Source organism: Podarcis erhardii (genome assembly GCF_964252035.2).
Source record: "Podarcis erhardii genome assembly, chromosome: 6".
NCBI lineage: Eukaryota > Metazoa > Chordata > Lepidosauria > Squamata > Lacertidae > Podarcis > Podarcis erhardii.
The window spans coordinates 10,962,749-10,987,224 of NC_138510.1; the positions used below are offsets into that span (position 1 = coordinate 10,962,749).

General features: G+C 40.3%; 1 protein-coding gene across 3 annotated transcripts in view; it reads right to left on the bottom strand.

Annotated features, from left to right (window-relative positions):
* Positions 1-3,856: 3,856 nt before the first annotated feature.
* OSBPL2 (oxysterol binding protein like 2) overlaps positions 3,857-24,476 on the bottom strand; it is a 66,834-nt gene continuing 46,214 nt past the window's right edge. For all 3 annotated transcript variants that reach the window (XM_081867867.1, XM_081867866.1, XM_081867865.1), the window contains 12 exons: positions 20,133-20,268; positions 18,785-18,860; positions 17,801-17,935; positions 16,989-17,086; positions 15,778-15,960; positions 13,859-13,966; positions 12,385-12,474; positions 11,641-11,764; positions 10,431-10,550; positions 8,701-8,824; positions 7,540-7,630; positions 3,857-6,485 (listed from right to left, as the gene is read on the bottom strand). In XM_081867867.1, coding sequence (XP_081723993.1) covers positions 6,383-6,485; positions 7,540-7,630; positions 8,701-8,824; positions 10,431-10,550; positions 11,641-11,764; positions 12,385-12,474; positions 13,859-13,966; positions 15,778-15,960; positions 16,989-17,086; positions 17,801-17,935; positions 18,785-18,860; positions 20,133-20,268 — 1,388 coding nt within the window. In that variant the 3' untranslated portion in view covers positions 3,857-6,382. The remainder of the gene's footprint in view (positions 6,486-7,539; positions 7,631-8,700; positions 8,825-10,430; positions 10,551-11,640; positions 11,765-12,384; positions 12,475-13,858; positions 13,967-15,777; positions 15,961-16,988; positions 17,087-17,800; positions 17,936-18,784; positions 18,861-20,132; positions 20,269-24,476) is intronic.

Below are 24,476 nucleotides of genomic sequence, written 5' to 3' on the forward strand. Positions count from 1 at the left end.
TGATCCATCCTACAAACAGTTGATCATATAAACTTCAGTGGACAATGCATTCCTCAAGTCAGGAAAATTTATATTCATCCCACTATGGACGTTCTGGAATTGAATTATCGGGGCATTTAGCAAACTCTTTGCTCTTTAGTGGAGGCAGTGTCCTGGTATTGAAATTACAGTCCTTACTAATTTCAACCTAAATACCCTTTTCAGTATCACAGGTGCTCAGTGGCTCAGAAAAGATGATAAGCAACCAAAACATAGTTGAAACCCCATCACTTTAATAATAAGAAAATATATTTTAAAATTCTAAAACAGAGCAGTATTAAAAATAAAAATCATAATAACCTAACACTTGGGCCCTCTGTTGTTTCCTCCACTGCATCACCCTTGTATCCAATACAGTGGTGCCTCGCAAGACGAAATTAATCCGTTCTGCGAGTCTCTTCGTCTTGTGGTTTTTTCGTCTTGCGAAGCACGGCTATTAGCAGCTTAGCGGCTATTAACGGCTTAGCAGCTTTAAGAAAAAGGAATCAAACTAGCAAGAACTCGCAAGACGTTTCGTCTTGCGAAGCAAGCCCATAGGGAAATTCGTCTTGCGGAACGACTCAAAAAACGGAAAACTCTTTCGTCTTGTGCGTTTTTCGTCTTGCGAGGCATTCGTCTTGCGAGGTACCACTGTATGTGTACCATCCTTCAAGCCTCCTACCAGTGTAGAGGCAATGGGGATGCGATATTTCTTTATCCCTCCTTCAATATGCTTGTGCAGGAGTTGGGTCTCACACATAAAGGATGCTCCACCATACCAATTCCAGGAGAGAACTCGATGATTTCTCTCCTCTTCTCAAGAAGCTGTGGAATGGGAAGAAGATGCATATGAACCACTTCTCCCACTGCCGCTCAGATGACAAAAGCACAAGAAGTCCAGGAAATCTAAAGTTGGCAACTTCATTACAGAAGCAGTTTGTGCAGTGGGAGGTACATGCAGGGGATGGCATATATGATTCCAAGTTTTTTTGGGGTTTTTTTAGGTCCTTGGGTCCACCATTGCGAGAACATTGTAACTACATTTCTCTACAAATGATAAACAATGTAATGGTATATGTGAGGGCACATCCCTAGGATCAGTTTAACTGGGTCATGTTGTTGTTTTCATTGAAAGCAGGATCATGCCACGCCACAGGATCAAGAGGTTTTTTTAAAAAAACTTGGCAATAGTGGGGGGAGGGGGTGCCATTGGGAGTCTAATTCAAGAAGGAAAGGGTTACTGGGCTGGCACTGAGCAGAGCTTCATCCACTCCAGCTGGGTCAATGCGGCAAAGGTGTTACCAGCTCTTATTTTGGAATAATTATCTGAGAATAATATTTGTCAAATGAGTCAGAGTTGGGGGAGGAGAGGAACCCTGCTAAGAATCAATGACAAAGCAAGAGTTGGAAATAACTTGTCTTCTCCAAAACAACCTTTATTCAGATTTACAGTTTTAACATTTATGTCCACAAACCTGTACAGACTTCTCTAAAAAGGTAAATATGATTTTTTTATATAGTTAATATAGATGGGTATTGACAGTTATTAAATATTATAAAAATAAATCCATTTCACTAAAGCCTCTTATTTATTATTATTATTATTATCCTCTGACGTTTTCATGCAATGTGGATAAGGCAAAAAAATACAGTGGGCACAATCTGCCAGGAACTGCTCACCGGTACAAACCCCATTGAAGGGACTTGGAGTTGCATATGCGCACACCATGCACAACTGGAGCTGCGAAATGCTCTCTTGCAAGCCCGTTTTGTTTCAAATGAGGTTTGGACGACAGAAATTCCAAGTAGACTGTGCCAGGTATGTAAATAATCATTAAGAGGGATACAGCAAAATAAGTAAGGCAAAATAGAACAGCAATAGCAGCAGCAGCAGAGAGTGGACTGGGAAACGGGAAATATATATATATATATAGTTTAATTTTTCCATGCTATAAAAATCATACTAAAAAATCAATTTTTCTGTGTTAGAACCGTTAGCTTTACATAAATTTAAATATTGCTTTATTTTACAATTAACCCGAAAGCACATGTGTATTTTGAGAGGCAACATTACAGTACATTATCAAATTAATTTTAGAATTAAAACACTACATAAACAGGAACAGCTACATTTTATCTGCAACATTAAAATACAGAATACAGTAAACAGGAGAAAGATTAAAGACCACACTAGGCACCTGACTGTTTGCATGATTACATCACAAAGTTTTTATTAAGTTTTTTAGAATCACAAGCTACCTGAATATTACAGTTTGTGATCTGAAGCCTCTTGCAACTTTTGTAGATTTGGGATGGAACTCTTGGAAGCAAAAATTGTATCAAAATTCTAATGAAACATGTTTGTGGCTCATATGTACGTGCTCATTAATTTATGATTACTCACTTCAAAAGAAAATGGATGTGACTGCAAATGCAATTGTGTGGAGATTTTAATCTAATCATGGTGCATCTCTTAATCTGTGCCATGGATTAGTAAATGTACCATAAGGCAAAATAAATGGTTGCAGCTGTACGTTGTTATGATCCATCCCAAATTGTAGGCAAGGTGCAACAGCTACAAACCCAATTATACTTATATCTCTTGGTGAAAATAAAGTTTTACCAAGCTCAATCTATCAGGAAGGTGCACTTTCCAGAGTTAGTTTCATTTTCAGAGTCAGAAGGTAAAACAAATACTTTCTTAGCAGGATCTCAAATATTTTGTTCCTTTAAAATAAAAAAGTATCTATACCTTTCAGTCAATGTCATCCTGCCAGAGGACTCAAATTATTCATAGTGTCATGCAAGTCTGGCATCCAGCCAAATCAGTTAAAATAATAATGTAGCCAATTCTACTGTGTGTGGAAATGGATGTGGGAGCGGGTGAAGACTATCAGAGGTTTGTGGACACATTATATTTCTGCAGAATTTATCCCTTGGCAATTGGCTTTATCCAAGATTAATGCTCTACTGCCATCGTGCTATGCCAAAGGTAGTCTAGTGTTACCATTCTTGCTTCTAATTGCATCTAACACAAAGTAAACACAGCTACCTTGGGCACAGCAAGAGGAAAAGCAACGACCCCAACCGAAGGCCCACAGAGCTATTATGTGCACAGGCAGCCTTGCGCCAGCAGAGCATCCCTGTTTACTTCAGTGTTAACTGACAGCTTCATACAAGCGTTAGGGATGTGCATGTGGGATTCTTGCCAACACTGAAGCAGCAGCAGCAGCAGCAGCAAGGAAGCCCTTCTTTAGAAAGGCAAACATCTGCACATCGAAGCCTGGGGATACCGACCGGCAGAGCTAATGTGTGCACAAGCCACAATTCAAACCAATACAACGGAAAGTGAGCAGCCAGGAAAATAAGTAACTCCACAAAAAATATTTGCTTTAAGTTAAAATCTACCTTAACATTTAACATAATTAATTTCAAAAGTGCTTTTTCGCATGGAGGTGTCAAATGGTCAACTTTGTAAGGCAGTGCTTAAGTTATGGAGGTGGTACCAATAACAAGTGCAGGTTAAATGTAAACAAGCTAGGTGACTATCTTTTTTTTCTTTAAAAGACAATTTAATATTACAGTTAAAGCTTTTAAGGGCCTCAAACTTTAGTGTGTATTTTAATCGGAATCTATTCTCGTGCATTATATTTATATAAATTCCTGACCTAGCAATAGGCAGGTTAGAAATTAAAGACAAAAGCGGGAAAATGTGTTTGCAGTTTTATAAACAAACATTTTCAGTGCAATTCATCATTTACAGAGTAGCAATTGCTAAACTAAACCTCCCACTATTTTCTCCAGGATAGGTGGCAGCTCAGACTTCCTCTGATTGGAACCTACCAACTTTTCTTCCCACTATGTGTTAAATGGATCTGTGCAGGCACCACCATTGTGGTCAGGAGTGTACCTGGGAAAGATGGGCAGGAGGTCTAACCTGTGGGCATGACTTACATGTACGTATACCAAATGCAGAATGGAAGTAATGGAAATTATTCCCTTAAAAATCAAAAATCAAATTGAGCATACGAATGGAAATAAAGCATGGATTTTAAACAGTTACATATTTAAAAACTGGAGAACGTCTTTCATCTTGAGATGCAAAAAATATCCCTTGCCAACTTATTTTTAAGCTTTAAGCTGGGGCAACTGCATTTCTTCTGCAATTCAAAATTAAAAGTAATCCTTGCAAGCATTAGTGTAGCATGCCACAACTTGTCTATATGCACAAGGTGGGAGTAGCTGTAACTTTTTAAAAATAAAGATATTGCCTTAAAATTCATTTTCCTCTACCACTGGCCAGAAGAGAGGAGAGAGAAATTGAATGTGGGCATCTTCCCTCCCTCCTTCCTGCCAGCTATGTTGGGAAAAGGGAGACAAAACAAAAAACTCAATGCTGTCAAGACTGGGACAAATGCTGGGCACAATATGAGCAACGCATTAATTGTTCATAAACAATTAACATAGCATTAGGAAGCAGGTGGTATTCATTCATTGCAAGGGGAAATGGGAAATATACAAACTACAGTGGCACGAGCTGGGTGGTTCAGATGACCTGAGGGAAGGGCTTTCTCCATACGTTTTAAGCCCTGCTGAAATAAAGAACATGAAGCTGCACTACTTGGCAGATTAATGCCCAAGGACAACATCAAGTTTAGTGCTAAAAACAAGGCACACTAGTCAAAGACAGTTCTCTCAGTAGTGTCTTTTATTGCCTTGAATGTTTTCATGGGAACTTCTTTGCTGGAAATATTAATGTAATGTGACTAAAATAATGCTGCAGTCAAATTTTCCTGCTCCATGGGCACTGCAACAAAATAGCTATGCAACCCCAACAGCTGTTTTTTAAATAAACGTCTCTAAAGCTTTACTTCTTTAGATGCACTTCAAATTTCAGGTCTTGGGTTGACATTTGCAAGTATAATGCTTCAAAATATATGTGAAAAGCAGATTGGACACCTTAAATATATAAAGTGGTAAGTCTAGAATAGCCAAAATGCTATAGCCCCTCATATTATATCCACATAATTGATCACTAAATTGTCCTTGCAACCCCTCCTGATGTCAGTAATTACAGTGAATTTCACAAGGAGCTTCTCTCTAATTTCATAGATTTCACAAATTTAACCATTTGTTTTTGAAAATGTTTTAAAATGGGTGAATTGCCCATCTGATTTTTCTTCAAGCCCACAACTAGTCAGTAATGTTTACCTGACTTCTAGAAATGTATAAATAACCAGAAAAACACTCCCCTGTCCATGACTCAAATAGCTCAGGGATTATATGGCTTTCCCAAAGTTTAAATCTGCAAAAATAAATCCACTCTCAAGAAAGTTCAATGAAAGCTTCCGTTAAAATCATCCAGCTTTAGCCAAAAGGTAGCAAGAAGGAATTGCTTTTCAAGAATCAGTCCTGACACAGTCAGTGCTTCAGAACAAGCATTAAAAAAAACCACACCAAATCATGACCTTTTTGCAGATACATTCCAAGTAAATCCAAAGAGAAAGGAGTGTGTGCCTAAAAGGAGTGAATAATGTCAACCTGCCAAAGCAGGTATGTCTGAACAGAAGCAAAAATGTTGTTTCTTACATGTTACACACAAAGCATCCTGGTCCTATAAATATTTCCAAAGTGTCATGTGTTTTAAAAGCAAAACATTCTGAAACTTCAAACAAGGAAGTGCCTGCTATGAACACCTACAAACCATGCCCAACATTCAATGCAGAAGTTTGTTTGGGGGGTGGGGAAATCACAGGTACTTCATTTCATTGATAAATCACAGTGCCCTAAAATTGAGGCAGAACAGAGTAACAGCTTCCGAAACTGCAAGTTAAGCCTAATGCTATATTTGTCAAACTTTTAAAATTACAGGCGATTCAGAAGACTCCCAATAATTCCAGTTGCTCCGATTCTCATTAGATACCTTTCCAATGGCCACAAGCATATTTCTATCGTACCGATTCACCATGGTTGCTCCAAGTTCAGAATACTTAAAAGGCATCTCTTACTGCTGACACTTAAGAAATTCCTTGGCTATCATCTTTATTTAAGAAGTTACACGTTGGAGTCAGTACTGCCTCCCCTCTGGCTACACTGCGTTAGTTCTGGCCAAAAATAAAATGACAAATAAGGGGGAATCAAACAAAAACGTGCAAACCACTTTCCTCTGAAACATGATAATTTCAGGTTGCAGCTTTAGGGAGACATTTTGGCAATGAAAATTGTGACAATTCCTTCATTGATGACTGATAATTTTCATTAAAATTTAGCTTTAGAAAAAGGATGGTTTCTGGTCATGGCGGTGCCAGAGTCACTGGAGTAAAGTCTGCCGAACCTGGGCAAAGGAGCAACTGCATTCAAGATTTCAGTATATATCTGGACAGTCAAAGAAGTTTCTATCAAAGTACCCTCCTGAGTATAACCAGTCAGGAGTCCCAAGGTATGGATTGGTGCCCTGATAAAACCATCTGTGGAAAAAAGGAGACAGTGGGTTGGGGAAATGTTAGGTGCAACCGTAAAATACATTAATAAAGCCTAACCTCTGTTGCCTAAGCTCTGGTAACCTCCAGGCTAAATGACTGTAATGCGTTATACATAAAGCTGCCTTTGAAGATGGTTTAGAAACTGCAGCTGTTGCAGAATTCAGCATCCAGATTGCCGACTGGAGCAAGACAGTCCAAGCATATAAAACCAATTCTAGCACGACTACACTCTTAGTCTCCAGGCTCAATTCAAAGTGCTACTTTTGACCTATAAATGCCTCAAGGGAATTCTGTGACTTTTATGGTTCCGCCTTACTTCATTTTGCCCGCTTTTGTTGCACTATAATGCAGGAGTGCAGATGGTCCAGCATAAATCTGCAGCTAATGCACCATTACTGTGTGAATGATGTGTCACAGAACACACCCACACAAATGCTCCAGTCTGGAGGGTCCCACAGCCATACCTTAACCTGTCAGAGAAGCATGGCCTCTGTCACTGGAGTATGATTAGAGTTATTACTTGCCCTTCACCAAAAGGTCCCCGTGTGGGTTACAGCAATATAAAATACAGCATTGAAACAAATCACAACTAGAGTAGGTCCTATCTATCTAGTGTAAAATGCCAGGGTAAAGAGTTATGACCCTTCACTGGCTTTAAGGAGAACTTGCAGGTTCCCACCCAGTTCCCCCTTCAGCAACCCATCTGAGCATTAGGTCAGTTGCCAGCACTATTAACATTAGTATTAATAACACTTATTGAGCACACTGCCGTAGTAGTACCAGAAAAGGCTGCACTGCTTCTCTCTACTGCTAATTAAGAAGGCGCAGGGATTTCTGAGGAGGAAAAAGACTGCACAAACCAATTCTACACTACTTTGATCCTTATACCAACCTCATCTAGTTTCTCTGTTCACACAAACAGCCTCCCTCCTCAGAGTAAGCATGTTACCAACAAACATGCACTTGTGGTAATCTTCATATGGCCATAACTGCAAACAGCCTAACTGCACAGCCAGTTTCCGTTTCCACCATTAGTTACCTTGTTCTCCATTCGGTTTCATCTTTTGCACGTTCCTTACGAGCAGCTCTCTGCTTCTCTTCTAGTCTCTCTTTCTCTTTGCTAGCCAGATCTAACAGACATTTTAATAGGGACTGATTACTTTATAAAATAAGGAGAAAAAGTACAAAGGAATGGAAGGTAGAGAAACAAAATCCAGATAGTTTTAAGAACACATTTAAGGAAAGCTCACAACACAAAGCAATTTTTTCTCATTCTACTCAGACCACCACCTTAAACTAGGTCGCTGAAAGATGCCCAGACTTTGATTTTAGCAAGTTGCCCAGAAAGGCAAATCCCATAATTGTGAGGGGTCTGCCAGCAGGAAGCAAAGCACCGCAATCCATTAACAGCTGCACCCTCCCATTCACCAAAGCAGCTCTACTAAAAAGTAACACAGCAGCATGACTGCAAGATTACAAAGGCACAACTGTCAGGTCTGAATTAAAGAGAAAGCCCTGCAGCCTGATCACTAGACGAAGCTGGGTGAAAGGTGGCTGGAATTAAGCCAACAGGGAGCTGTTCGGGAGTACAGTGGTGCCCCGCAAGACGAATGCCTCGCAAGACGAAAAACCCACTAGACGAAAGGGTTTTCCGTTTTGGAGGTGCTTCGCAAAACGAATTTCCTATGGGCTTGCTTCGCAAGACGAAAATGTCTTGCGAGTTTTTCCGACTTCCCCCCCTTCCCCCCCCCTTTTTCTAAGCCGCTAAGCCGTTTATCTGCTTATCCGCTAAGCCGCTAAAAGCCGCTAAGCTGCTAATAGCGCTAATCCGTCAATGGGCTTGCTGCGCAAGACGAAAAAACCGCTAGACGAAGAGAATCACGGAACGGATTCTTTTCGTCTTGCGAGGCACCACTGTATCATTTTATAATTTGCAGTTTTATTATAATATGTGATACCTGAAGCTTTAAGTAGTCCATAGGCAGTTACGTGGCTGACTACTTCCCCGCCCCCCCAGAGGCCCATTCTACCATCCACCTGCCTTGGGAACTTACTGAAGGGCAGGCTATAAATTTCTGCATTAACATAAATGAGAGGAAAGAGGCATGCAAAATGGCAGAATATAATGCTTGGAATTTTTAATCTGCAATGGCAGGCAGGCCGGCAGGCCCACTCCTAAAACCTACCCACTCACACATACCAATTTCTCCATTCTCCATGTATCTGATGTCTGGCCTCAATCGACAGTCAGTGGGAGCCAACACTTCTTCCATGCCTTTTTCTAGTTCGTTGAGACTGACGGCAAAATTGGTGAAATTGTACATCTTGAACGAAAACAAAAATGTGTTTATATTGTCAGGGTGCATTGACATTTGCATCCTATAAAGATGTGCTATGGCATTACCCACCAGTGCTATGCAGAGACAAGCGAGCAAGCCTTCCTCCTAAACAAAGTAACAGTGAGTGCTTGGGTAGAGATCCCCTCAGGGGAAGCACTGAATTGCTTTAGCCTTTCATGCAACATGATTCTCTCCCCCTCCCCTCATTGGAAACTGCTATTAGCTGCTATGGGGCAAAGAAGACAGCATTGCTTTTAAATTCCATATATACTTCATTCCAAAATGTGCTGTGCTTCCTCAGAGGGCCTACTTTTATCAGAGAGCTAACAGCACAATCCTAACCTAACTCAGAGGTAAGTCTTGTTTCATAAAATGGAGGTTATACTCAGGTAAGTGGAGTTAGGACTGCAGCCTACTATGCTAGGAGAAACTGCTGAGTCATTTGTCCGAGTCCTGTATGAACTGGTTGAACACTGAATTTGCCAAAAAAAGCAACCCAAAAATCAAAAACCCCTCCGATAGAATCATAAGCAACGTCTGCCCAGGAACACAGAGATGGCAAGGCAATCAGAGATGATGAAACACAGAACAAAAGCAATGTGAGAATGACCTGGAAGAGGTCATCTCTATTTTAGGGGGGGGGGCAAATTCACATCTCTCATAACAGCAAAAGCAGCACAAAAGGAAGCCCATTAACAACAGTCCTGCCATTGAAAAACACGCAGCAGCCAAATGGAATCCTTTCAGTCCACAAGGACAAAATGTGGGTTGATCATCAATATTAGAGATGTCTGCCCTGCTACAGGGAACGAGCACAGGAAACAGTCCAAAAAATGGAGTTTTCTATTGTGTCTTGTACAGAGATGATGCAAGAAGTGACCATCAAAGTGAAATATCAGTTTTGGAGATCAATACTGTTTGGTTGCTGTGGAATACTTTTTGAGCTCGGAAATATTGTCTTTGGCAACCTGCCACAGCATTTTTGCACAACTGAAGAATATGCTTGTGCATTAAGGCATTTTGGAAAAGCTTGTGTCTAATATCCAAATTTAAATCAGCAGAATTTCAGTTATCTCTCTCATTCTGCCATAGTACTACCAATCCTCGTTATGGCCAAACAGGAAAAAAGTACAGATAATGAAAAAATAATCTTGAGGCAGGTTGAGCCACATATATTATGTGGGTACATCAATAGGCAGCATGGCAAAATACTTAGCTTGGAATGACCTCAGAGTTAGTTTCCTTTCCCCCTATAGTTCCCACACTTTTAATGTAATATAAAAGAGTACTGGTAACCATCTCTACCTGGTGTTCCTTAAACCTTCCATGATAGGCAAAATAAAACATCTAATAACAACACTATTAATAGTAACAATACAGAGTCCAAAGGTCAAGATAGATTCTCTCTCGTTTGGTTGTAGCAGAGCTCGAGTAACAAAAGGTTTGTTTGTTCATTCTCTCTCTCTCTCTCTCTCTCTCTCTCTCTCTCTCTCACACACACACACACACACACACACACACACACAAATTCTTACAATGGTCTGTTGAATTATGTCCCTGCTCCCAATATACCAATTAATAAGCAACTTACCTGGGATGAATTTGGTGGTCTAGTGCTTATCCTCCAAAGTAGCTTACTGCCAGGTACAACTTGCACAGTCTCTTGGATCTCTGGCATATCATCTGCTTCATCATTATCAGGATCATCACTCTTGAAACAAAGACATAGTTCAGGGAAAATAAGAAGTATGTCAAGTTCAAAATGACACAGCATCTCTTCTCCTGCCCCCCTCTTGATTCTCATGCTTTATCAGGGCTTTAAATCCTGATTAAATGTGATATAGAGCAAGGCCAGGGAAGGACAAGACACAGCCTCTCCTTCCCCTACCTGCAGCATATGGTTAATTAGGTTTTGGGTTTTTTGTTTTTTTAAAGGAAAGATGTAAAATAATCCTAACTGAACATATGCCCTGCCTCTGAATTGATTTGGGGCCAGATTCCCAGGTGTTCCCCAGGTAGGTGGTGTTCCCCAGGTAGGTGGTGATCTGGCGCCCCAAATCAGGACTCCAGGACAAGTTCGGATGGGGGCTGTGAACAACCCTATTCATTGCTCCTTTTATATTCTATTCCAGCCTCTATTCTCTTTTCTTCTGTTTTTGTTCATACAAACAAGCAAATAGTCATTTCCCCCCAAGAACCGTATGTAAGCTGAGGCCCAAGAATGGGCCCCTCTCAAAATAACAGGTAGTAACTCCCAAAACACAAATACATCAAGAAAGGAGATTGGATATTGGTACATTAAAATCTAGCTCTTGATCCCAGGAGATTTACAATCCACAGAGTACAGAAGAAGCGGGAGACAAAATGAAAACCTGAGATTGTTCACAGAGGGGCTCTATTAAAGGGTTTATTATATGCCCAAAGAGAAAAAGTCGCAGAACAGCATAGCCTCAATTTACAGCTTTACAGCTAAAAAAACCCAACGCATCAGTAGCATTCTCATTTTTAACAATCTAATGTGAAGACGATAAGATGTGATTAAACTTGGACAGCAGCTTCTCCTAATGCTCATTCCAGGCAGATACTGAAGTCTGTGGGAGTTCACAAAACACTTTAATTTGGAAGATCTGGACCCTTGTCACAAAGATAATCAAGTATAAGCTTTACTCAGTCCACCTAATACTGCATCAGTTTGGTTCCTTCCAATGTTTCCTTTTTGAGGAACACCTCATTTAAGTAGAAGAGTTTAAGTTTAAGAGTTTAAGTCCTCCTCCTGCCATCACAACATCAACAAACATTACCGGCTTTGGTTTCCTCTGGTCACCACCTCTCCTCTCGTTCTTCTTGTAGTTTTCGTAAGTGGAAGGATCAACACACCACAAACATTCTGTCCATTTGCCATAGATCACTGCAAGTTTCTTCTTACTGTTTATTTTGAAAAATAATAACACTGAACATAACTAAAGCCCAGACTGTATTTAGTTCAGACCAAACTATGAGCAGAACTGCATGTTACTCTCAGCAAGGAGCTGATGCTAAAAATGACACCCTGTTGAGCTCACTGTTGCTCCTCTGTAACATGGAAGATGAGTCACTTGCATCTCAATATCATCAAAAAGTGTATTTATCCTTCCCACCATCAGAAGGCAACAAATGGGGGGGGGGGGGTTGGAAATGAACAATATGACACCACCAGGACACAGGAAGTGATCAAAACAATTGCAGGGGGAAGAGAGCAATACGAGGGTGTGTTTTTTGTAGAGTTCAACTTGAACTTCCACTCTAAGATTATATCTTCTGGTAAAATAAAATAAGGGAAGGGAATATTGCAGGTTTACTAAGCAACCTTATATTTACATTTTCCACCCAGGATGTCAGTAACATATTCTTCAAACAAATGTTTATTACAGAAGCTTGATTTACATCAGCTTCTGTGGCCAGGTATGTCTGCATACTCCCTCTCAAATTTTCCTCTAGCCGAGCTCAAACTAGAGTAGGGCAACTGAGCTCAATCCCTGAACACGTAAACAAGCACGTAGACTTACTTTTTGTCCTGAATGTAGCCCTCTATTCTGTGAAGCTCTTTCCCAAACAGACCGCATGGTTTAAAGTTAAGGATACATTTATCTCCAGTACTGCAAAAGGAAAACAAAGTGTAGTTAACAGATTAATTCCTTGGTGTTGAATCCTCACAAAGTTCTTGTAAAAGCCTTCTGCCTGACACCAGCACGATTTCGGTAGTCACTGTGTTGGGATCACTACAACCATACATGCAGAGTTTCAACAACAGGTTTAAGATACAATGTGATGCCGTACAAGTAAAAAGGAAAGGGGAAGGATGGAAAGGTATGCATGTACAAGAGGGATTGTGGCTGCTGTCTTGTGAAAAATGGCAACAGATCTCCATTGCTCCCCCTGGGCATGAATTTCAACTCCATGACATTTAAGTCATCGTCTGAAGGTTTGGTACAAGAGCTATTAAAAGGGAAATATAAGCCAAGAAGAGTGCACCAAACTTTCAGGCTTCTTTATGAAAGACAGGAAGCTTATAACTGGGTCTGGGAGCCACATTCTCCTTTGGCCAACTCTCTGGGGGCTGCATCCCAGCGGTGGGTGTGGTCACCCCACTCTCTCTCGCACACCTACATACTGGACACACCAACACAAGCTGCTCCTCGGAAGATCCATGCACATTAGCCAAGGAATGCAAGGTCCTTTCGGCTCATCAAATGGTCCATCTGACAATGGTATAGGGGATGATCTGCTTCCTCATTAGGGCACTGGGCTCCACCCTTCCCAGTGCTAGGTTAATTTTAATTTTTTTACCCACTGCTGCAAAAGTCAGTGGCATCGTGGGGGCCAAAAAATATTTGCTTGAGAGGTTGGACCCCACATAAAAATCCATACAGGCGAAATTGTCAAGGAGGTAATGCTCAGAAAAAAAAATTCCAGCAGAAGCAGATCACATACACGGACCTCCAAATTAGCAACAAATCTTTCAAACACAGGAACATCTCTACCAAACACAAAGGAGATAGTAGCGCACACCCATTCAAATCATTATCACTTAACTGCTCCCCAAGTGACCAGAAGAAAACTGGACTTCATTACAATTGTGCCACTTAATGGAGGTAGAAGTATTTTATTTTAATTCATTAATCTATACATACTGTAAGATAGGAGTACAGTGGTACCTCGGGTTAAGAACTTAATTCATTCCGGAGGTCCGTTCTTAACCTGAAATTGTTCTTAACCTGAAGCACCACTTTAGCTAATGAGGCCTCCTGCTGCTGCCGCACCGCTGCAGCACGATTTCTGTTCTCATCCTGAAGCAAAGTTCTTAAACCTGAAGCACTATTTCTGGGTTAGCGGAGTTTGTAACCTGAAGCGTATGTAACCCGAGGTACCACTGTACTCTGTTCCACTTTCCAGTTTTTAAATGACACATAGTGGCAAAAATTGAGTTCTGTGAAGGTAAAGAGTTGGGAATACAAATGAAATAAAATAAATAGAGGATACCTGTGATTTATAATTTCTACTGTTCCATACTGTTCTATCCAGAGATGGCCAATAATTACATTATGTACACAGCAAGTAGGATTAGTCCATGTGTAAGCTTCATTATGTCTGTGGGGGAGAGAAGAAAGGCCAATCAGATACCAGGGACGCTAAAAGCAGAGAATCTGAAAAGAGAATCCAAGCGCTCCAGATCATTTTCCAATGAATAGCTCCTGTTTTTGTAGCGGTCTCTGCAATGTTCACCCTCAGTCATTGTAATTGTGCAATGTTCTGAACAGATGGAAGGCGAATAAGCAATTGAATGAAAGAAAAGAGGCTTGTTTGAAGTTCCTTAATAATCTGAATATGTGGGTAGTATCTGCTGAGAGCCCTTGCTAAAAGAAGCTTGAGTTAAATCAGCAGACAGAAATGATTATTTCTGCTAAGGTGTTTATCGCCGGTGTCTGCAGAAGTGCAACTTCTGTCAAATCTCTCTCTTTTATAGTACTAAAAGCTCTTGAAGCATGTTAAATGTAATCAACATGCAATTTCACCTCTAAACATGCAGTAATTGAATTCAATATCTCATAATTTTACACCAAGTTACATATTATGCACATAACAGCAGTTTAGATACCCATTTAGATGACAGACATCACTACTTGTGAGGACAATCAAGAGTAGGTAGGTGGCAAGGAGAAAGAATTCTTAATTCTTTCCTCCAATACCTTTCCCATTTTCAATATCTCCACCTGCAAGATTTACCCTCCTGGGTTCCGAAATGCACGTTAATTTAAAACTGTGGGATGCATTGAGGGGACAGTATGGAATGAGGAAAGGGTTAATCACCCCCTCATCACTTCCTAGTCCCTTCACTGGAAGCACCTTTTCGTAATCTAAAATGGACTCATGGGCTACTGTTACATGCATTTGATTGTGTGTGCAGTGTGGACCTTTGATACTGAGGAATATGCCTCCAAAATGGTGCAACAACTTCATTCTGAGAAACTGGCTAATTGCCTGCCCTGGGCAGGGGTGCTTTTGGTTGCAGCTTTGTCACTGGAGGCCCCGGTAGCCTCCGTGACTAGAAGCAACTTTTATCAGCTATGCCTGGTGCAATAGCTTCAATAATTCCTGGACTAGGAGAGTACACACACACACACACACACACAATGTGTGTGTGAAAGATCAATAAATATGGCTGGAATATTGATTTCAGCAACAACATACAGGTAGCATGTGAGGGTTTAAATCTGAGTATTGAATGCTTAAACTGTAAAACGTGCTCTTGAGACAAATAGATTTCTGTACAGAAATACTTGCTGTTTGGCTCTTAAGCTCGTCTATATTTTCTATTTTGACTTTAGCTATTACATAAAGTATCATTTCTAAATTCTGTTTTCCATGTATGTCAAGCATCTCAGTAGTTTATTATCTTTTGTATCCCAGCAGTGCTCAGACTTATCTGTTTGTCCTTTATATTTTCTTATTGATATTCAACAAAGCAAACCACCAAACTGTTAAATCAATTGATGCCTATTTTGAACCAGTTGTTATCCAAGTCCAGGACAGCGATAACTTTGTGTCATGCATAATACAGCAGAGCTCTTGATCACATATCTCTTAACAGTTTAAGAAGAATTCACTTTTTTTGTTTCAGTAAATGCCAACTGCCTAAGGGTTGAGGGGTAGGGAATGAGGCCCAAATGTTGAAGTCATGTGATTGTGTCATCATCTGCAGAAGTCTCAACCAATTCACACACTGTAATTTATGTATATGTGTTTCATCTCCTAGTACACTGCAAAAAAAACCTCAAATTACCTAAGCTCAACTACTCACAGGCCTATGCAAACCAGAGAAAGATCACAATACACTATGCATTTACATGAGACAGTTTGGAGGTCATACATAGGTAACAAGAGAAAATATGTATACATACTTTAGGAGTTCCAATGTTATTGTTCCCCGTGGCTCTGCTTCTACACTCTTCCCCCAGAACTTCAGTTTAGGGTAAATTGATCCGTGAAAAATGAAGTCTTGGTTTAAGCCTTCTGAATAAAAAGCACTGATAGGTGGGTGATGACTGACTTGTTCAGAAATAAACCTAAATCCTAAATCCTCCCTACAAAGAAGAAAAGGCAATGATCAGTATAAATGAGACAGAATACCAGTTCTGAATTACTGCTGTACAATCCAACCACTCTCCCCTACAACAGCTGGAAATAACTCTGCCCCACTACCCATGTTACTTATTAGTAGATAAACCTTTTTAAGCACTGTGATGAGGTAGATACTTGAGTATTAAGTACCAATATCATCACCAGCAAACTATATAATACCATTAATACAACAAAAACATGTCTACATGGGAATTTATGGCATTCTTGGCTTGGCACTTGAATATAAAACAACACAACGTACTATCACATACACATGCAAATATTTTGGGCGGTATCGCACCCTGCCAATCAGAGTTCACTGAGTGGGCCCGGTGTGACATCCTGAAGAGCCGAATGCCCTCTGAACATTGAGGGGGCCAGCCTCCCTCTAAAAAACATAGGGGGCTCCAAAACTGCCTTTGCCCCTAGGAGCTGGGACATGCAAGGATTTTTGCTTGAGCAATGGGACTTTCTCCCTTATCTCTTACCCCCACCACCAAGGTGTGGAGCACAACAATGGATACAACCCTTTTCATTTGGTTTTCCACACCCTTCATCCATGTTTATCCACACCATGAGCTAAACAATGTAGTGCTAGAGAAGCCTGCGTGTAGTCAACATGGGGACTGGGATTTCAAAAATCCCCCACTCCAGAGCCCATACAGAAATGCCATAAAAGGACAGTAAAGATTCCAGTAGGAGATTATGGTGTAGTTCATAAGCAGCCCCAACAGTCTGGGGCCCTACTGAGCACCCTCTTTATACCTCAAGAAAATCTTCTTAACATTCATATTTTGCACAATTTCTAAACAATTAGACGGCTGGTCAAACAGCATATCTGATACAGATCAGAGAGTTTTAGCGAACATTTGAAATAGTTTACATTAACAAAGACCAAGCAGACTCCTAGAAAAACCCATTTTGTTCAAGCCAGTTGGAATTTGTATATCTCAAAGGAAAAACAAGACTCTGACAAAGTTGGTATTCTCACCTGATTAATTCGTATGTTTCTCCAAGAAGAGGGTTAAAGGGTTTGCCAGTTCTCTCCCACTGAGAGGCTACAGCAGAAACTGCAAAAGCAGCAACAGCCTGCAAAAAGCATAGTGGTAAGGAATCTTAATGTAAAACAAAAGGCAATCCCAAATGGGCAATTATGATTTTTATATGCTGTAATAACTTTTCCTTTACTATTCTCAAATGGTGTTTAAATGTTCCCTAAACAAAAAAGACCAATTGCTTCTGGAGATGCAATCTTCTCTCTAAGCCACAGGTGAGGAACCTCTTCCAGCTGGACCTTTTGCTTCCCCAAGTGTCAAGAGTTTGATCCAATTTGACAAGTGGATGGGGACACCAACTGGTTCATCACCTGGTGTCACCATGAATTAGGTGCATTTAACCTCTATATTTGTAAGAGTTTTTAGTGCTGTGAGGATTAGTCATGTCTAAATTATGAGTGCTAAAATTGTTGGGGTTTAATAAAGCAACAAGATCCTTTACGGGATTTTAATTTCTATACTGTTACCTCTGGGATCTGGTATTCTGCCATTTAGCTCAGTTCGTGACAGATTTACAATAATTTTGAAAAGGTGCTGCTTCTGCAATGGTTGAGTGACCTGAACGTAAAACCTTTTCATGATACTTACTGCAAATTGCTAAACACTCAAATAAGCAACTTATTAGGACATTCATATAAGCTTGCTTCCTATAAGCCCCCACAACTCTCTACGTAGGCAGCCAGCCAGCCATCTTAAATGCACGATGGAAAGAATTTGAAGGACAAAGCTGCATGATAGCTAACATTACCTGCATTCTTTCTACCGAGTTTGAATGACTGCATGCTTTATTAATGAGGTATGTGTGTTCCATATATTCTGTTATCCGCTGGAGGAAGCTCAAGGGTTCATTGAAGGCAATGGGCATGGTTATCTTAGACAGCTCCTAAACAGTACAAGAGAAAATGCATACAATAAGAATAAGAAACAAGGGCTTGAGCAACTATGATAAAATGCAGAGGCATGGTGTATAATGGAGCATGAGACATCAGCTAAAAATCACTGTCAGCCTCCTACTAAAGCAGCAGATATACAGAGAATGTGGTTAAAACAAAATTTAGAAAGCTTGCACTATCACAATAAGCATTCACGCCCCAGATGTCTTGTCATGTGTGCTAATGGCAAGAAAACACAAAAAGGTAAAAGAAATATTATTGTTAAATATCACCTGCTAGCTTGCCTCTCAATGCTGGGTCTCAATGGGACTGATCCACAGTAACAGACCAGTATCTTCAAAATATGGAATTATAATCACAGATACATAAATAATGTAATGTGAAAGCATAGTCTGAGGAAATATTTCAAATGTGTGCTCAACACGGAGCAATACATTAAGGATTTAATTTGTATCAGGACTACCTACCAAATCGTCACAAAAATCATTTAAAGAAAAAGATTGAAACTTAAAAAAAAAAACTTTAAAAGGTGGGGAATAAGAGAGAAAAGAGGAAAAATTAGCAATTAGGACCAGAAGAGTCAAAGTGCTGCTATTTCTTTTACAAAACTATCACTGCCTTCATTACCAGAACAAAGAGCAGTAATAATATTATGTATTTTTTGTACTTCAGTATGGATAACAGAACAAGCCAATTTCACTCTTTGTTTTCTGCATTGTACCACAACAGTTCTGGTACTTCTATTTTGCATCTGCAAACTTGACCTTTGCCCTCACTAAGCAATGCAAATTTTATCAAAAGCACCAGGTAAACTACATCAGTATGTAACAGTAACTCACCAGTCCAATGCATTTTTTTAAGATACTCCAGATACTGAAATCACTCCTAGTGAACATTGGTGCAGGTAATGATGTTCTGTAGAGGGGGGGGGGGGAGAGAGAATAGCAGGTTAAAACCACCATTGAACTCTTTTTGGTAAAAGCATCCATCTGCAACTGTCACTTCTAAGCCCCAACAATGTAGTCCTTACTCATGCAAAACTCCAATCAATTATCCAGGATTCCAGCACTTTGTCAAAACCACACAACTTTATGATGTTGCAAGAACAATCTTCTCACTGCTTACATGCATTTTTAAATACACCCAGAGGGAAAGACAAAGAAACTGATTCTAAGATTGTGATCTTAGGTATATCTACTTGAAATGAAAGATCCATTCAAAAGAATGAGACTGACGTACAAGTAAAATAAATGCAGGTTCTAGAACTAGTATTAACCATGCAGAAGAAAGCAAGAGAAAGTCTTCACAGTGAAATTAGGCTGACAAGGTCACCTGACTGCATTAGACTAGAATATGAGCACTCTATTTGAACCAAAGCTAACAGGCAGCAATCTAACCAAGGCCACTCCAGGCCAGTTCACATGACGTGGCAGCCTTGAGTTCTCACTTGCTTACATATGGCAAGTAACAAGTGCCTGTACACAACCAAGTGAGTCATCCCCATTTTATTTAGTCAAGGAGATTAAACAAACATACAAAACTTCATTTTGCTGCTTTCCAAAAGATGTGACTCCCCCATCTTCAATTTATCAATAGTGTTCTCAAGTGATGATGTGGGAGACAGCCTTTAAAACCAACAGTTGCTGCTAGTTTTGTTATTGCTGCTGTTGTTATAAGCTGCTTTGTTTTCCTCTTTTCAAAAATAATTAGGTCAAAGTTTTAGAGAGAGAATTATTTTTGTTAAAAACAACCAAACAGAAATGTTTCAGGCTGCAGTACCACCCACAAGTAAGCTAGCTTCTGCTCCCCTTCCCTATCATAATTCTTAGAAGCGTTTCCTTAAGTTGTGTATATACAGTGGTACCTCCGGTTGCACACAGGATCCGTTCTGGAGCTCCGGTTGGATCCTGAGGAATTCACAACTGGAGATGCCTGTTCTGCGCATGCGCGCGGTACAGCAATTTTGCGCGTGACGTAACCCAGAAAAATACTTCTGGGTTTGCTACATTCACGTCCTGAAGGATACGCAACCAGAGGTGTGCGTATCCAGAGGTACCACTGTAGATGTATTTAAGCTTCTCTTCCCAGGAAGTGGCAAGGTTGCTTAATGGATGTCCAAACAAAAGAACCTGCTATGATTTGCATGAACCAGATAGTAATTGCTGTTAGGCCTGCTTTGGAGAATACCTGTGTTTCTTGATTCCATTCTCTTGCACTGGTCCATCGCCATTGTGTCTTCCAGTTCTATTACTTTGGTGGGCATCCACATCGACTTTATGAATTGCTTCTGAAAACTCCCCTGAAGAATTATCAGAATCAAAGCCTGTGTAAATAAAGTGCAAAAATTTGTCTTTAACTAGGAACTAGGATGCTAAAGGCACGATCAATTTGAATAATACAAAGCACATGTATTTCTTCAAAATGATGGCACCTTATTTTACTAAGCTAGTACCCAACTGATTTGTGTTATAGTCACTAATGCAATTAACCCAAGTGTGGGGTATGTGTGTACATGCATGGCTGGAAGAACTAAGTTTTATTTTACTCCAATATGAAAGAGTGTGCATTTGAAACATTCCAAGCTACCTCCTGTGCTTGATTAATCCCCCTCCCTCGTAACTACCTGTACTTCTGCCAATCAGCTGCAATGGCCAGCTGGCTTACACACACAAAATATATTTTATTGGGAGGATAGTCATTCTGAGCAGAGAGCAAGCTTGGTATTCTAGAACACAGATGGGCAGTCGTTGGCCCAGAGGCTGTATGCAACCCTGCCCTTATTTGATGCAGAACCCAACATCTCCTGAAGCTGTCTCATTCTTCCTCTGTATTCCTCCCTCCATCCTTGTTTGGCCTGGCTTTTTAAAGAACCACTTCCCCCTTTCAATGTAGTTTCAGAAAAAGTTGAAGGGGCAGACTTAGGGAAAAGATGTCCCCTCCGCACATGAGCTGTCTGAGAACAAACTGGTAAACTATATGTATTATACATAACAACTTGCTTTACTAAGAAATAAATAAATCCTCAGTATACGCATTTAAGAGTAATCCCATCAACCCAATAGGGCTTAATTCTGAGTAGACTTGCACACATGTAAGCAAGGAGAGAAATGTCAAATAGTGCCCCAAGATAACAACATCATCCCTGATGTGAAGTAAGTGGCAGCACTTCATGTCTGCTCCACCACATCACTGTTAAAAGGAAAGTCTGGTGTTTGTAGCAATACTGTGGCTGAGATGGACATGCAACTTTCCTGATTTTGCACTGATCATATCAATATGGACTTCCTGGGGAGCCAATGTTCCTTAGAATTAATTCTGGCTCCTAAAAGTTGAGATATTTTCCCCAACACTGTCCATGAGTGACTAAAAGTAAAGTAGCCGAAACTAATCCTAATTCCACATATATGCTGATGGATGCTGAAATGACAGTGATTGTCCAGGAACAAGACCTTCAGTGCATAGGAGACAGCTCAATGAAGATGTTGACCCAGTGCATGGCAGCTGTGAAAACGACAAATGCCACGCTAGGGATCATTGGGTGTGGGGAGAAAATAAAGCTGCAAGTACATAATGTCATTATGCAAAGCTATGCTGCAACCACGTTTGAAATATTGTGTACAATCCTGGTCACCTGCCTCAAAAAGGATTTTATAAAAATGGAAAAGGTTCATAAAAAAGGAACCAAAATGATCAAGGAGATGGAGAATTCTCAATGGGGAACAGTTACAACATTTGGGGCATAATTTCAACGAACTGTTCCACAGGGCGGGTGCCACTACCGAGAAGGCCCTCTTCCTGGTTTTCTGCAACTTCACTTCCTCACTGAGAGAAGTGAAGCTGCAGGGAACCAGGAAAAGGGCATTCCTAGTAGTGGAACCCGCCCTGTGGAACACCCTGCCATCAGATATCAATGAGATAAAGAGCTACACAACTTTTAGAAGACATCTGAAGGCAGCCCTTCATGGGGAAGTTTTTGAATGTTTGATGTTTTATTATATTTTTATATTTTGCTGGAAGCCACAGAGAGTGGCTGGGGAAACCCAGCCAGATAGGCGGGGTATTATTATTATTATTATTATTATTATTATTATTATTATTATTATTAACTCTAAAGTGTTTAGGAAAAAGTCAAAAAGGATATTATAAAGGTGTACAATGTATGTACACAATGTGTACACAATGTATGCACAATGTGAACAAATTAGACACCATGTCTCTTAAAATACTAGAACTTGGGTAAATCCAACGAGGCTGATTGTTGAAAGATTTGAAACAGACAAAAAGAGCTAATTCTGCACACGGTATATAGTTAAACTCTAGAATATGCTAGCACAAGAGGTAGTGATGATCTCCAACCTGGATGGCTTTAACAGAGGATTAGACAAATTCAGGTATGAGAAGGCTACTAATGGCTGCTAGCCACAATGGCTTTGTTCTACTTACACAGTTGGAGACAGAATGCGTCTGAATACCAGTTTCTGAAAAGGCAAGTGGGGAAAGTGCTCTTGCACTCAAATCCTTCTTGCAGGCTTCCCATGGGCATTTGGCTGGGCACTGTGAGAACAGGATGCTGAACTAGACAGGTGTTTGGCTTAATAAAGTAGGGCTTTTATTATGATCTTATGATAAGACAGACTGGATCACATGTTTAAAGGTTAGTATAATCCTCCTTAGCTATCCTTTGAGCCAGGGATCAGCAAACTTTTTCAGCAGGGGGCTGGTCCACTGTCCCTCAGACCTTGTGGGGGGCCGGACTATATGGGGGGGTGAACAAATTCCTATGCCCCACAAATAACCCAGAGGTACATTTTAAATAAAAGCACACATTCTAGTCATGAAAAAACACCAGACAGGCCCCACAAATAATCCAGAAATGCATTTTAAATAAAAGGACACATTCTACACATGTAAAAACACACTGATACCCGGAATGTCCCTGGGCCGGATTTAGAAGGCGATTGGGCCAGATCTGGCCCCCAGGCCTTAGTTTGCCTACCCATGAGCTATACATTAGCACTGGGTGTGGAAATAACCAAGGGTGGCATTAAAAGCCAACAATCAAAGTTTAATGCAGTATACTTCCAAGAATATTCCCCAAGCTATTGCCAAAAACAACACAATTGCATCAAATCAAAAACTCAGAAATGTATTTTCCTTTTCAAATGTCTTTCTTGGCATAGAACATGTAAACAAAACCGAATTGCTTAGAATTTGTTCTTTTCTTAACAAAAATATTCTCCCTACCCCGGAATATTCTGTAAACTGCATAAGTGACAGCATTCTGAAATGAAGTTTCCTATTAATATATTCTATCAATTAACCCTATTCTCTCCCCTTCCCCACTTTGCACCCCCTTCCAAGTTTAGGGAAGACTGAGATACAGGATCTCATCCTTTGTCGACAATGGACATTTGACCCTTCTAGCATTTTACCTGGAGAGAATCTGGCAACAGATATAGGCATTCACTCCTAAACAGACAAATAAGCAGACTCGTGTACTCGTGTAATTCTTTCATTCACTCATCTGGCAGAGAAGCATATGTCAAAGTTGTCACTGCAGTGATAGTCAACATAGGCAGTGATCTATTAAGAAGCCAGTCTAGGCTGACTGATATACTGTATCTGCAAGCACAGTGGAAGCCTGGAATCCAGGCAGCACGAATGCAGTGTGCACTGCTAAAGTTCCAGTATGACTAGTGTCCTGTGTGCTACCAAAAAGTGAGAAGACATGCATGTGCTTTCCATTAGTATAGAACTAGGGAATGACTTTCCTCACTAGTGGATGTCAGGAAAACATGTTTTCAGGATGCAGCTTCTACCACCCCCCTATGATCCACACAAGAAATCCACAAGTGAGCAACCTATACAAGCTTTCAATGATGAATTTGCAAAACTGAACTATAGATATGTGCTAATACAGTTTCATAGGCAAAAAGAGCAGCCACTGGAAAAGTGTATTATGTAGCACTCTTAAGTGACCAGAAGATACTTTGGTCATACCTTTACCTTGCTAGAATAAAAATGTCATGGCTCTTTACAGCACACTAGTTGAGCATAAAATGATTTGAAGGTTTGATATGCAGGGCATAGTAGATGCTGCAAGTTCCATAGTTAAGAACCACAAGAATAGGAAATATACCTCCCCACTGACTTTATACATCAACTCATAACGTAGGGTGCATTTGAAACAAAGCCTATAGAGGTTCTAAACACTACCCATGTCAACAGAATTATAAACCTATTCAGCATTGGTAGAGAGATCCAGCCACAGAAACCCACATAAAAATTCAGCAGAACACTTCTTGTGAAATCTGAACAATAATAAAGATTAAAATATACCCCGTAATCAACTTTTTCTAAAATGTCCGTTTCAATTTATTCCATCATTTTGATTAATGTACTGATCTCTCTATCAAATCCAGGCAGGTTGTAATTCAACTGAACATTAGCTGGTCACTCAGAAAGTATCACACGCTCACTCTGTGCTCCTTTCTTCTTCTTGTGTGGGATTGCTGCAGCTTCTAAGGGCCA